The sequence below is a fragment of the Rissa tridactyla genome, chromosome 8 (assembly GCF_028500815.1).
Source record: "Rissa tridactyla isolate bRisTri1 chromosome 8, bRisTri1.patW.cur.20221130, whole genome shotgun sequence".
Taxonomy (NCBI): domain Eukaryota; kingdom Metazoa; phylum Chordata; class Aves; order Charadriiformes; family Laridae; genus Rissa; species Rissa tridactyla.
In genome coordinates this window covers 11,083,590-11,097,836 of record NC_071473.1, presented here as the reverse complement: position 1 = coordinate 11,097,836, position 14,247 = coordinate 11,083,590, and the positions used below count along the sequence as shown (strand labels likewise).

Genomic DNA, 14,247 nt, shown 5'->3' with positions numbered 1-14,247 from the left:
ACAGGTAATTAGCGATAGAACATGAGGGAATGGGTTCAAGCTGCAGCAGGATAGGTTTAGGCTGGACATTAGGAAAAAATTCTTCACAGAAAGAGTGGTCAGACACTGGAATAGGCTGCCCAGGGAGGTGGTGGAGTCACCATCCCTGAATGTGTTTAAGAGTTGTTTAGATGTGGTGTTGGGGATATGGTGTAAGGGAGAACTTTGTAGAATGGAGTTGATGGTTGGACTCGATGATCCCAAGGGTCTTTTCCAACCTAAATGATTCTATGATTCTATGTATTCCTTTGTATTTAATCTCATTATCTAACTGTTGCTATTTTCACGGTTTATTTTTCTTAGTATTAGTCTACTTACTTTTGAAAATTAATCTTGATGTTCTCATAAATTCAGCTCACTAATATTCTTTCCTCTGGAGCTATAACAGTGGTTTAACTATCATTTTAAACTCTCACTTCCTGTTAACACTTACCAAAACAAAAACCACAAGCCCACTAAATTTCAAAGGTTTTCTTCAGTTTAAATTCAACTAAAGTCCATGGGATTTTTAATCCTAAATCACTTATGTTCTACTGAGAACTAAACTACTTGAAAATGATTTTTTTCTTGTATGCAGAATTCCACTGATGTTACATTTTATGACACTTTCAGCGCTTCTTACCGTGCCAAGGCTTGGACTTTCGTGGCATGTCGCTCTTCCTGTTCTGCTACTTTCCTTCTCCAGTTGTCCATTTCCTGCCTTAGCGCTGCAGAATGCTCCATCTCTCCATCAAGCAGATTTCTCAGAGACCTGGAAGAAGGCAGCAGCCTCTGTTAGAACGCTGCAAACACCACTTAGTAATTAGAGGATACTCTACAAATCACAGAGTAGGTTGCCTGAACAATACTATTAACGTCATCCTAAAATTTCATTATTCAATGTAATAAATTCACCTGATTTGATTATACAAATATATGAAAAGCTACAAGGAAAAAGGACCCAATCAGAACAGTTGTAAGTGCTTACTATTAGTTTGTATTACAATCTCGTCAACATGGCCAAAGCACAATCTATTATGGTATCTACTGTACTACCAAGCAGAAAACAGGTCTCAATTCTTCAGTGCAAACATATACATCTCAGGAATAATCTATAAGCATATTGCTACAAGCTATCTACTAGCAAGAGCAGGAGACAGGCAGGAATCTTGCCTCTATTGAGGGCACAGCCATAGACCTTTGTGTAAAATCTTTGATAAGATAGCAAAGGTCAGCATGATGCATAATAGTTAAAACCCAAAGTATCCTGGTCCCTCCGCCAAAAATAATGTGAAGCTGAATGGGGCAATAACTTGCAATTATGGGAGTGGGGAGGGTGAGAGGCAGGAAAATGGGATCAGTTGGTAGTCACAACTTCTGGGGAAAAAAAACATTAAAATACCTATAGAAAAATGTAAGTTACCAAAATAGCTGTACTACAGCATAACAACGGTGCACTTTGAATAGATTTGTATTTTCATTCATCTAATGACGTGTTCCAATAAACTAAGTACATACAAAGTAGGTTTGATAACATTTTAAGCAAGTGACTTATCATTTTTACATTTACATCATCATTTTGCCCCAAATGAACATAAGGACACAGACAAATGACAGCCACTTTCAGCATAACAATGTTAGACATCCTACATTACTTTGCACCAGAAGGGGAAAAAAGGAAATTTTCTGAATATTTGTGTAAGGGCAAACTTTTATTCATTTGCAAAGCTACCTTAAGAGATCTTAAGAATATTTTGACTATAAGTTTTGGTTTTGAAAAAGCTACAACAGGCAAAAGCTCGTAAGATAGACAGAGTTATATGTGATTCAAATTCAAAGGAAAAAGCTGATCTGCAAACATTACTCTTCGGTATCAACAGTTGAATATTGAAGTATTAAGCTTACCTTTCACGGAAAGATAATACGTAATCAAAAAGATCACACAAAGATTATGCAAATCTTTACACAAAGGACATCTTGGACTAGAGAACAGATCTTTTTAAATTATAGTGCCTCTTGACTAGGAAAAGAAAAATACCTATTTTGTTCTTCCAGTTCATCCTTTCTATTCATCATGGCCACAATAGCTTGGCGAAGTTCATCTAAAGAGAAGGAACAAAAAAAGATTAATTTCTGTGTGTATTTTTGCTCATTTCAGATCTAAAAGTTGTGTACATAGTGGCACTAATTCAGCAACGTGCTTAAAATGATGCTAACATCATTTGCTATTCAACAAAGCACATAAAAATGCTCTTAATCTCATCACTAATTTGAGCAATCTTTCAAAAATTAAATTCAAATTAAATTAGTCTGCATCTGGCTTTAATACAAATGTTTACAAGTTTGCCTGTGGCTGCAGCTCTATTGTTTTAATCGCAGATGTATGGGACAATGCACCTTTTCATGACATGTATATTAATGAGATACACTGTTACTTCTTCAAGTTGCTTGTCTTCCTTGCTATAAATTCTGACACAAGAAATATAACTATTACAGTGAGACCAGAGTACAGAAAGCGTCATTGCTGCTCCATGGCTCTTCTCAAGCTCAGTCTTGAACACTGCCTTAAAGATGAGATTTCTGAATCCTGTAATTTCCCATAAAAACCTTTTTATTTCCTATAAATACCTTAAAAAATACTTTCTGTCATTACATCAAGAACAAAAATAAAGAGATTATGACAGAATTTTATAATTTTTAAAGACTTCTTTAGGGTTACATTTAACAGTGATACCAGAGTAGCTGAATACCATATAGAAAAGTGTCAGCTCAAAGCGCTGCCCCACCTGGAGTCCTTCTGCTATTATAAAGGTTTTACCATATAGCTGTACAGCTGTACTATTACTGTGTATTATAAATTTACAGAAAAATATTAATCATCTAATCTAAACCAGATTCCAACTTCCAGATCTTGCATGAACACATGAAATACAACATGTTTTCAAAGATCTAAATGGCTTCTAGCAAACATCAGGATGGATACATGTCCTAAAATAGATTTATTTTTTTTAAATTTCAATAACAATTTCATTTATGTAATAATTTGATGAGAGCTTCTGCAGGGACACAATTATATTAAAACATCCCTCCTAACAGTTAAATGAAATGTTCCTATGTTTATATATAGTAAATAAGCCAATTCTGCTCTCCAAGTATGCAAAGCAGATGTCAGCAAATTTTTTGTGCTTTTACTGAAAACATACTAACAGAACTGGTATTACTTAATTTCTTCAAGTAAGCAAAGCCATTGGACAACTCTTTTCCCCTTTGCATTCAGTTCACTGATTTACTCATATCTTTCTTAATATTTTCTATAGTTACAGAAATTTTTAAGAGTTCACAAAAATCTTAACACTGTCCTCTGGACCAGAGTAAGTCTGCCAAACTCAGAATGGACAAAACATGAAAGTTTTACTATGTCAATCAAATATATCAGTCAGTGCAGACACCACAATTCCAGTCTGGCATTGGTTATCTGCTGATAACTTCCTCCTTGCAGGATTCGGCAGGGTTCTCACATCACTTGAAATCAGCCAATCCAATTTCTCCACGCTAGATTTTTTTCCAAAACATTTCTGCTTCTTTGGCCATGGAGAAAGTAGATGATTATTTTCCTACCCATTCCACATTACAGCTTGAGAACTAATTGACATTAGCAAGAAACATTTCAGTAGGTCATTAGGGAGATTTTGCACTCCATTAATTCAGCACAGAAAGAACAATTATTTTTCTACAGTAACTTAGCATCTTTATATGAGTTCCCTATACAGCTACCAAAAAAAAAAAAAATTCCAAGTCTTGTAGAAAAGCGAAAAGTGAAATGTGTGGGTATTAAACACTAAACACACATTTAAAAAAAAAAAAAAAGTTTGGAGACATCTGCTTTCTCCCTTGATAATATTACATTCCAAACCAAAGCTGTGATTACATGGCTACTTTAATCAGTCTTGCTAAGGTTGTGTTTTCAGCAAAAAGAACATTCCAGCTTTCCTTACCCATCACTGTTACCATCTCCCTGTTCTAGCACTGGTGTTTATATACATACAGTGTCCTGGCAGGAACAGATCCAGCTCAAAATTAGGTTTGGGTGTTGTTTGTCTTTTTTTTCTGCTGGGCTTGTTTTCAGACAGTTGCCAAGTGATCTTACTGTTGAGTTTAATATTGTTGCTGGCACAAGGCATGTGGCAGAAAGCAGTCAGGGCAGAACAGAACACCTTTTTAGTCAATAAGAATGAGGAATAAAAGGGGGAATAGTCTTTTTGGCAAGAGTAAAGTTCATATTGCATTGAAGTGACCAGGTAACTACTGCAATTTAAGTAGCAATTGAAGAAAAACTTGGAATGGAAAAATTATATATGACAAAATATGCTGTGCTCCATTATTTTCATGACTACTTTTCAAAAGATGGTCTACAATAGCTTTTATTGACTAGCATTTATTTGGAGGGGGAATGACGACAAACAAAAAAACCCACCATACTCTACATGCTGAGATTTAGTTATTGTATTTAGCTATAAAATATCAAACTTGGTGATCATGAAACTCAACACACTATTGGTATTCTTTTGGTCATGATAAGACACTGCCACTTTAAGAGCAGATTGGAAAGGTTGGAGGTTTTGAGGTTTTTTTGTTTGGGTTATTTTGTGGTTTATTGGTAGATTTTTTTTGCAGTGGAAAATTGGTGGGTTGTTAACAGTCCTGAAAAAAATAATACGTAGCGTTGTGAAAATGGACCACAATCCATCCGCCTATCTGTGAAAAAATTGTAAGGATGAGGAAAATAGAATAATCCAAAAAGTGTTCAAGCCTTGTATAAGTGCATAACACAAGCAACAAACATCCATAGTAAGCTTTCAGTACAGTAATACTCTATAAAAAAATAAAGATCTTTAACTATGAAGTTGAATTCAGAACCCTCCTCAAGAAAGCATCAAGCCAATGGTATTTTAAATATTTCAAGTGGTATTAAAGTATGATAATGCACAATCTGAGTTAGTTGCTATTATTTCTCTGACTGAATAAATTAAAGCCATTGCTACTCAGAGAAGTTACTGTAGCGCTGGCTCTGCACTTATGCTGGGGCGACTACGTTACAATAATTGCCTGTACGCATACTCAGTCTGTTTAAATGTGTACTGATTTATTAACATTTAAGCTATTACAAATTGTCTCCATTTTTTCCAATTTTACCAGCCTATTGAAATTGTAACCTTAACTTGCTTAATAACTTAATCTTCTTTCCCTTATTCCACCCAGAATCTTTTGCATGAGTACAGGGTTAAAATCTCATCTTCTCTCAGTCCCCTCTCCAACACACACATAAATAAACAGAGCATGAAAGCAAGATTCTATTAAAGACCATGGTTTGCATAAATGGAGAAGAAAAAAGCCTCTTGAAATAAAAGAGCTTTTCATTTTTTTTAAAAATGCTTTTCATTTCCATTTGCCTCATTTTTTCTAAGAGTTATAGAATTCACAATACAAAGCAGAAGCTCCAAATTTCATTACCACATATAGGACAAAAATCAATGCTTAATTTAGGACCATAAAAGGAAACACACTTCATACTCCGTATTTCTTGCTAATTTAGTTCAACTACGGATTGCCGTGGAGATGCAGAAGAAAGCATCAATACAAACAACTAGTCTGGGATAAGAGCCGTGGGTTCCAAGAAGTCTTGTACAGCCTGTGCTTACCCCAGCAGCGATACCGCTTCATTGCTATACCTGTATTATTTCTTCTCAAAGTGATGAGTATTAAGGAGTCACGTTTTCTATCAATTACTCAAAACAAAGATAAAAACTACACAGTTTACCATCAATACTTCTTTAACTTCTCCATCTGCAGCAAATACAAAGGAATCAAACATTCACTAGTGTTAATTAAATAAATAAAAAGTTACCAGGAAAAAAAATCAGAAACTTTAATTTCATGATCTTTTGATGCAAGTAACTGAATAGAACTAAAAAAAATTAATTAAATCCTATTTAATTCGGGCATAAAATTCAAAACTTTCAAAAATCATAATTTCTTACTCTCACTTATGCTTCTTGAAAAATTTTAGCAGCACATCAGAACAGCCAGCTGAATGCAAACAAAGTAAATCCCGTATCATACACTGCAGCAGGTTCATTTCAAATTTGCCAGAACATCCACAGTCTATAAGCTTTTGTCTGTGTGTTACGCTTGCCTCTGAGATCAGTGGATGCTCATAACCTAATTTTTTCAGCAGACATGTCTCATTGATTGTGTGGGTTAGAGAAAGACAGAAAGAAAGACAGACAGAAAGAGTTATAGCATCAAACATAAATTTGGCATTTTCTGACTTTTGGACTTTACAACCTCAATCTTTCTCCCCCTCTTCTTCTTCTTTTTTTTTTTTTTTTTTTTAAATAAAACTGTGGGATGTTGGCCAAGTACACCCACTTCAGAAAACGGTTTGATGTTAAGAGTTTATGTCCTAATTCTGAACTGCTTTGTGCTTGATATGTCATTTACGTTCTGTAAGGTAACATTAATGCAAAGAGATACACTACTGTTATTAAGGATCAGCATTCGACACCAACATATCTAAAATTCAAGTGATAATCAGAGTTTCATAGAGACAGATATAATACAATAATTAGTGAAGCCTTTCAAATTACGTAATCTTAAGAGATATTTTTGCAACAACTTCTTAAAAAAAAGGATTCCCATGTGCAAACCAATAATTCCAAACCAGGTCTTTCTTTATCAGTAAAAAAAGATAACAAAAATCATGGAATGTGCTAATGAATTTTTTTTTGTATTAAACCTCAGTTTTTAAAACACAAAAAGTTATCTTTTGTTGTTGAAATTAATCTGTAGTGCTTAATTACTAATAAAGCAAATATTTGTTCTAAAACATTTTTTAATTCACTTGCATATTAGAAGCAAAATCTGGCTTCTATAAAGCTTTTACAAGGTCACATTCAGAGCATGAAATATATAAAGATGTGCCATGCTTTAAGAAACACCTGTCAATTTCCCAGCAACCTCCAGAAAAGTCATAAGTTTCACAACTCTTCTGCTTTAGCTGCTTTAGCCAAAGATTGGATAAGTATGATTTGCGATCACCTGTTATAAAGAATGAGCTGTAAGTTAAATCATCTCTCAGTGTACACAAGGTCATGCAGCACTCCTCTGCAATCCTGCAGATAGAATATCAGGGTGGGCTGGGAGCAGTCTACAGGAATGCTTTTTTTATTTTCCTGAGTGCAAATTTACACAGATATTTTCAGAGACAAATAAAACTTCCAGCAGACTAGTTACATCTTAAATCAGAAGTCTGACCTTTAAAGACATGCTCCCTAAACTGCCTGCATGAACATTGGCTATTAAGGTTTTATTTAGTGCTTCAAAACCTTGTAAATATTATCCTGTCATGTCACTATTAATAGGGCAAATTTTAGTAGGAAACAGATTAGACGATAGCGTTGGCCTTCTACTGTATAGAACTTCTTACTGTATAGCCCATAAGATAAACTGCAGCTTTTTTCTCAGTGTTGACATTTAAACCCCTTCGTGCTTTCAGAGAAGTCACAAGAATTTAGTACCTGTCCGTGACTGGTGGCAACCAAGTTACAGAACAGGTCAGATGCTATTTAGAGGACAGAGAATGTACAAAAACATGCACCTTATTTACTTACACCACCAGGATAAAAATATAATATGTAGGTTTGATTATTCAGTAAAGTTCTTCAGTGATCACGAAAAGCAGGGGCTTTCTCAAGAATATATGAAAAAATATGGAATAATGTACAATGCTACAACCTTTGCTAACCTTTGTGGTTAAGCCCAACTTTAAAAACTGAGTAAAATTATAGTGGAAAAAACAAGTTCCCTATTATTTACTAAAAATAGCACAATAATCAAAGAACCTTGTAAAGAAGGACACAAGTAGCATCCTTCTAAAATGAAAGTTTTCAAACTTTCCATTTTCCACTGCAAAAATGGGGGAGACTTGTGCTGGTAGGACAGATTTTTCTGGTGTAAAACAGTGCTGAAAATATAATCTTCCAATGACAATAATTGGAGCAGACATAAAGTTGTTTGTGATCCAAATATGACAAGATAAATACAATTTTTTTAAAAATGGAAAATGACATAATGGAATAGGCCCATAAATATAAAACTTCTGACAAACTTAATTCTTTATAAAATTGGTTATAAGACATAACGATCTGTAAAGTAGGGCAAGTTTTCAAATGACGTCCAACATACATAGCGAAGCTCTAACTCTATGGATTAGGATTTCTCTTGAGTGGTATTAGTATTTTTTTGAGACGTATCTGCCGCTAAGTTAACCTATACCTTAAATGCATGGGACATAAATTCAGGAAAATCATTCAAAATGGCATAAATTTTAAATTATAGCTTCTCATAACATAATTTTCCAGCCCACATATCAAAAGAACCAAGAAATGGTTAGTACTGTACTAGTAAATTGGAAAGGAAACAGAAAAAGAATAGATTTTTTAAAAATTTAAAAAAAAAAATAATTCAGGCTTTGTCTTCAAAAGTAAGAAGCACAAAAATCCAGTCACTGAAGACCTCACAGCTTTTCTTGCTGCACTACTGCATTCCATTTTTCTTGTCTGATGTGTTAGAATTAGTTGCTATGCAACCAAGCTATAAGCCTCACCATTTAATAATTCTGCTGCTAATTGCAATAGAGAAAAAGAGCTTCAATGTCTGGCTTTGTCATAGCACTGAATTCTTCCTGTATGGAGAATCTACGACCACTAACAATGAATGTGAAGAAAGCATTTTTATTGAATGTATCTGGGATCAGCTATTATAAAGGTACTAGCTTATATGTATAGTACCTGAATTTTGATTATAATGATAATGATAATTAGATTATTTACTAAACATTCTACTGGCTCTATAGATTGTTTTGACAAGCTTCATCCCTTCCTTCCACTAAAACCTTCTCTGAAATGGGAAACTAATGATAGCATGTATGCTTCTGTTGATCCCATGGTTCACTTCATTTACAAATTGCTAAGTATCAAGAATTGAAAATCTCAATATTTACTTTCTGTTTTATAGCTGTCTTAACTACTCACAAGAACTAACTGAGCAACTGAAGGAGAACAATTGCGGCCCCTGCTGGTACCTAATACACCTACGAAACAAAATCAATACCGTGCAATAAAATCAGAAAGTTTCTCATTAAAATTCTATTACTGAAAAATAAAATAAAAATGTAAGAACAAAAGGATAATGTAGTAATAACATGAACAGAGAACAGCGAGTGACTTAAGCATCACACTGTTAACAGCACCTCCATCTACACCTTCAATTATGTCACTTAAAAGTCTCAAAACTAGTTTCCTACTTCATAAAGTAACCTGTTAGAAAGGATTTTTCATCTTTGTAAAGGTCAGTCAGCAGACCCATGCCAGAGCCTGACACAGCATCCAGCGAAAATGCATGGTCTATCTGCTTTAACATACTTTGACACGGGTACCATTTGTAGGCGACATTAGAACACAAGATTAGAATATATTAAGGGTTCATTCATTTTGATGATTTTCATAAATCAATTTCAGAAAATAGTCTTGGCTGCATCACTTCTAACTTCCCAAATGTCATAATTTAAAATTTGTACATATTTAAATTTATAAAAAGAAAGAGACAAACACACACCCCAGAGCTGTAGGAACAAAACCATATCCACCAGTTCAGTTACAAAACTACCTGTACAGTGAGGTAAATGAAACCATACCGGTTTACACGTTCAGACAGCTAGTCAGTTTAGGAACTAAGTCTTTTTTTTTACAAGTTTATGTGAAGAAAAAGGAAAAAATGCCTGTACTAATCTCTTTTTACAGCAAAGGCTATTTTATCCTGTCCAGCTCAACTCTTGACACCACTGAAAATATGACTGTCCTCCACCTTAATCTTAACTAAAGTTTTTGCTTATCAAAGTCCATATTTATGTTTGGAGCAGATTTCCATATCAAAACCACAGACTGAACATACATGAAAAGAGTTCCAGGCTTGTTTGGGTTTTCTTACAACTAGGCATTAATGAAAGCTGGCAAAATAAGTGACCGCATCAGAAGCAACCATTAGTGTTTTCAGAGCTTGCAGAGATTTAAAGACGTTAATCAAATTAAATCATTATTGTTCATTTAACTACTCAAGCCACATCTACTATAAGGATGACATTAGCTCCCTGGAAAAAGAAGCTAACGACATACCAGTTGCAATGAACCATAACCTGGGATCTGCCAATTCAAAAACCATTTTCAAGCAGTCATTTCCAACATGGCCAGTATATTAGAAATGGAGTGTTATATGCCTCTCTAAAAAGATCTTACTGAAATAAAAATAGACACGAACAGTTATAGGACTTTCAAAGTTAATTCCATCAACCTAGATACCTCAAGGAAGTACTTACTAATTGTCATGGATTCTGGCACAGTGGCTGACGGCAACATATTGCTTAGAGTATTCCCTTGAGCTGGAGCACTGACTTCCACTCTAGTCATAAAAGTACAATATCATCAATAAATGAAAATAAAATCCTAAATTCAAAACTTAAGAACAAAGCATTCCAGAAGGTAGAATTGTCATCATATTAACCCATATTCAATCAACTTATGTTTAATTATCCTTTAATGTGTCTGTTGTGAGTCTGATTTAAGAATACACACAAAAAGATACAAATCAAGAGGCCATGGAGAATACAGTAACAAGTAACATAAAAAACAACATAAAACCTATTTTCAAAGCCAGGAAGCTAAGTCTGCCTGTTATTTGATATGACTACATAACTTCTTCAAGATAATTAGGAAAAGTTCAATAAACAAAACTATGCGAAAAGGGAAGTGTAGGGTTTTGCATTTGTCTTTCCAAACATTTGCAAAAGTACCCTAATGAATAGTTTGGTTTCCAGTACTGAGTAGGTACTATGCATTAGTACTAGTAAGTAGTATTCATTAGGTAATAAGTTGGCAGCTACAGAGTGAAGATTTTTTTCTTTTAAGAACAACATGTTCAATACATACCTGTAAGGAAGATCAGATCTTCTTGGAACCAGTTCTACCGCATGAACAGCATGTTCATGCCCCTCTCCATTCTCCAAGTTATCTAAAGTAGAGAGCACAAGCATTAGCTTTCTTCAGTTAACAGTACTTAAAAAAATAAAATAAAATAAAAACCAGAAGGAAGGCGGTTACATTTTTAACTGGAAATACTCATCTTTACCAAAACTTTTAAACACTAAATTCTTTCTCCACGGTTGGCTTCTGCACATTCATCCTGAATGCCAGTGGGATTGTAAAGTCCTTGTAAAGTTTAGAAAAAAATTAGTATTGCACAATTCCTGAATTATAGTTTAGACGTACATTTTACATTGATCACAATGTTGCAAAAGCTATGAAGAGACTTCTTACTGAATACTTGCAAAATACTAATATTTTTGCAAGTGCAAGCCCCAGTATAACCACCACGTGGCCTTTAAAAATCTTGTGTGACTTGCAGGAAAATAGTCTGTGGTTAGTCCCCAGCACATGAAACCTTGCAAAGACATCAGTCCTTTATGCATTCCCAACAGAGCACCACAGCTTTTCTCTGGCTCCTTATGCCTATGTACCAAACAACAGGAATCAAACAGATGATGTATTTTTTAAAAAGCATGGATAATACGCATCTCTCCACAGTTCCACAACTGTCAGGATCAAAATATACACATTACCGGGCATGTTATTATGGCAGTTCAGGTGGAAAGAAACAAAAATCACATTTTATTGATGTTTTCGCATTTCACTACGTAAGTGTTACCAAGCTAACATGAATCCTAAAATCATGAGCTAAAATAGGACATAATTTTAAAAGCAGAAATTCTATGAAAAAAGTTACTGGGAATTAGAGTTCTGTCAGAATGACTACAGAGGAGAAAGTTCATTTTTTAAGCATTAGAGTTTACTGAAGCTCAGTTCCTAAAATGTGTACTCCATTTTTGTTCCAACCAACTGAATTTTGACTCAGGCTCTCTCATCTCTAGTTACATGGAGATATGATCTGCCCTGACACATCCCTGAAGCACTGTAACAGACTAAAACTGAAAACACCGATATTAACACACAATACTACAGATTATACTGTAATCTATTTCAAATATGTATGTCTTGTTATTTATCTGTATTAAGACCTATAAACCAAAATATTGGGTTAAACTATATATTTTACAAGAGCTCATTAAGCATGTTTTAGCAAAAATGTTGTCACAATAATAATGAGCTTGCCAGTTACTGGGCAGAACTGCCCAAAGAAAAAGCTAACACACGTTCCCCTCTGATTCATCTAGCAAAAGTGTAACTTTCAAAGTCAAGTGAAAAACTGCCTAAGGCAGCTTTCAATCTCATCAAACTATCATTACAGCTGGGGAGAGTGTGACCGTACCCATGTGTATCCCACTCCCTGACTGGCTGACATTTGGGTTGCATGATGGGCGTTTCAGTGAAAGCAGCCTGCACACACTGGCAGTTCAGGACTGTTCAGCAGGGCCCAGTGTCAGCATGGGAAGTTGAAATCACGAAATCAGACAGCAGACTCTGCGTTGCCATTTCCTATAACTGCTGAAGATTCCTTTCAGCAGCCCAATTCCATATCGTTCTGGCTTGCATGCTGGACCATAGGGTTTACCACAAAGAAAGAGGGGCAGGAGGAGAACTGAAAATATCTGTTTACTGTGATAGAAGGGATCTGAATGGGACGGCTGTTGATCATCTCTAGTAGTCTGAGCATCACCTTCAAAACAGTTATGAGATGAAGCAAGATGAAACAAGGATCTTTGGTATCTCCTAAATAAAAGTAAGCCCGTTACACTTATTGTTTCCTCTCTCACCATCTGTCTCCAGTACTAAGTCTTGGCTTGGTCTCCTGACTTTTAATTTCTGCTACAAACCTCTAGCTCTAGCTCCTGATGCCTTGCGACATTTAACTGTCCACTAACTCTCACAGCTCAACTGCGAGTTCCTGTTCCACTCTGCCCCTCCCTGAATGGGAATGCTTACTTGTATTCCAGATTTCCATCTGTCACAGTCAGCAAACTCCTATAAATCTATGGACTTTTTCTAACAGTTTCTGTTAGTGTTCTGTAAGAGAACACTATGCCACAAACTACATAATGTTTTCTGAATCCATTCCTTCATAAACTGAAAAATGTAGGAGCACAAGAAAAAAAAAAAAACAACTAAAATGTATCTATTTTTTGGAACCACTGGCATTTCTTAAGAGGTACATGTCTTAAAATACAGCAGAGGGCAGTACAGCATTATTTTACGATTCACATTATTTTTATCACTGAACTTAACAGAACTGAATTACAATTTTTCCATAGTTCTTCAATTAATGGTCCATTTAAACTCTTGGCACACACAACGTATATGCAAAAAATATTAAATATTTTACAATTAAAACATTATCTGAATGCAACCGAGAAGTTTTTAAGTGGTCACTGAAATGAGAATACATACCCAAAGTTCTATAAAAGCAATGTTTTATAAACAGCTAGCAAAATATTAACCGGGGGGGAGATGGGACATGGTGGTTGGGGTGTGGTGGAAGTTTTTTTGATTGTTTTTGGTACCAATACAGATACTGGAAGAGGACCAGGTCTTCTTAATCCATACATTCGACCATTTTCATTGATTGCTTCAAGATCTCCAAACGTCCACCTCATTCTTGAAGCGCAGTACCACAAATTGCATACAATACTGCAGCTGAAGCCACATCAGAGCCAACTGAGCATAAATTTTCAAATGACACTTTCATTTATACATGTCCGTATGAAGCGTCCTTTTACTGCAGAAGCATGGCACTGCTAATTCACTATCAGCTTGTGACCCACTATAACGGGTTCCCTGCAGCAAACTACTTGAGGGTGCTGGCAGATCAAAAATTAGCAAGCAGGTTGAGGCAGGTGATTTTCACCTTCTATTTTGCTTTCCTAAGACCCCACCTTGAGTACTGTTATCTAGTTTTGGGGTCCACAGTACAAGAAAGGCATGGACCTGTTCAAATGGGTCCAGAGGAGAGCCACAAAAATGACCAGAGGGCTGGAGCACCTCTCCTGTGAAGAAAGGCTGAGAAAGTTGGGATTGTTCAGCCTGGAGAAGAGAAGGCTCTGGGGAGACCTTAGAGCAGCCTTTCAATACAAAGAAGGCTTATAAGAAAGATGGAGAGAGACTT

General features: G+C 35.4%; 1 protein-coding gene across 8 annotated transcripts in view; it reads right to left on the bottom strand.

Moving 5' to 3' along the window:
* Positions 1–14,247, bottom strand: part of SNX29 (sorting nexin 29) — a 130,706-nt gene that overhangs the window by 90,100 nt on the left and 26,359 nt on the right. For all 8 annotated transcript variants that reach the window (XR_008468167.1, XR_008468166.1, XR_008468169.1 and 5 more), the window contains exons 10-13: positions 11,061–11,142; positions 10,451–10,533; positions 2,057–2,120; positions 662–790 (exon numbers count right to left, since the gene is read on the bottom strand). Coding sequence is in view for 4 of the 8 variants with exons in the window: in XM_054212575.1 (XP_054068550.1) it covers positions 662–790; positions 2,057–2,120; positions 10,451–10,533; positions 11,061–11,142 (358 nt within the window). In the remaining 4 variants the exon portion in view is untranslated. The remainder of the gene's footprint in view (positions 1–661; positions 791–2,056; positions 2,121–10,450; positions 10,534–11,060; positions 11,143–14,247) is intronic.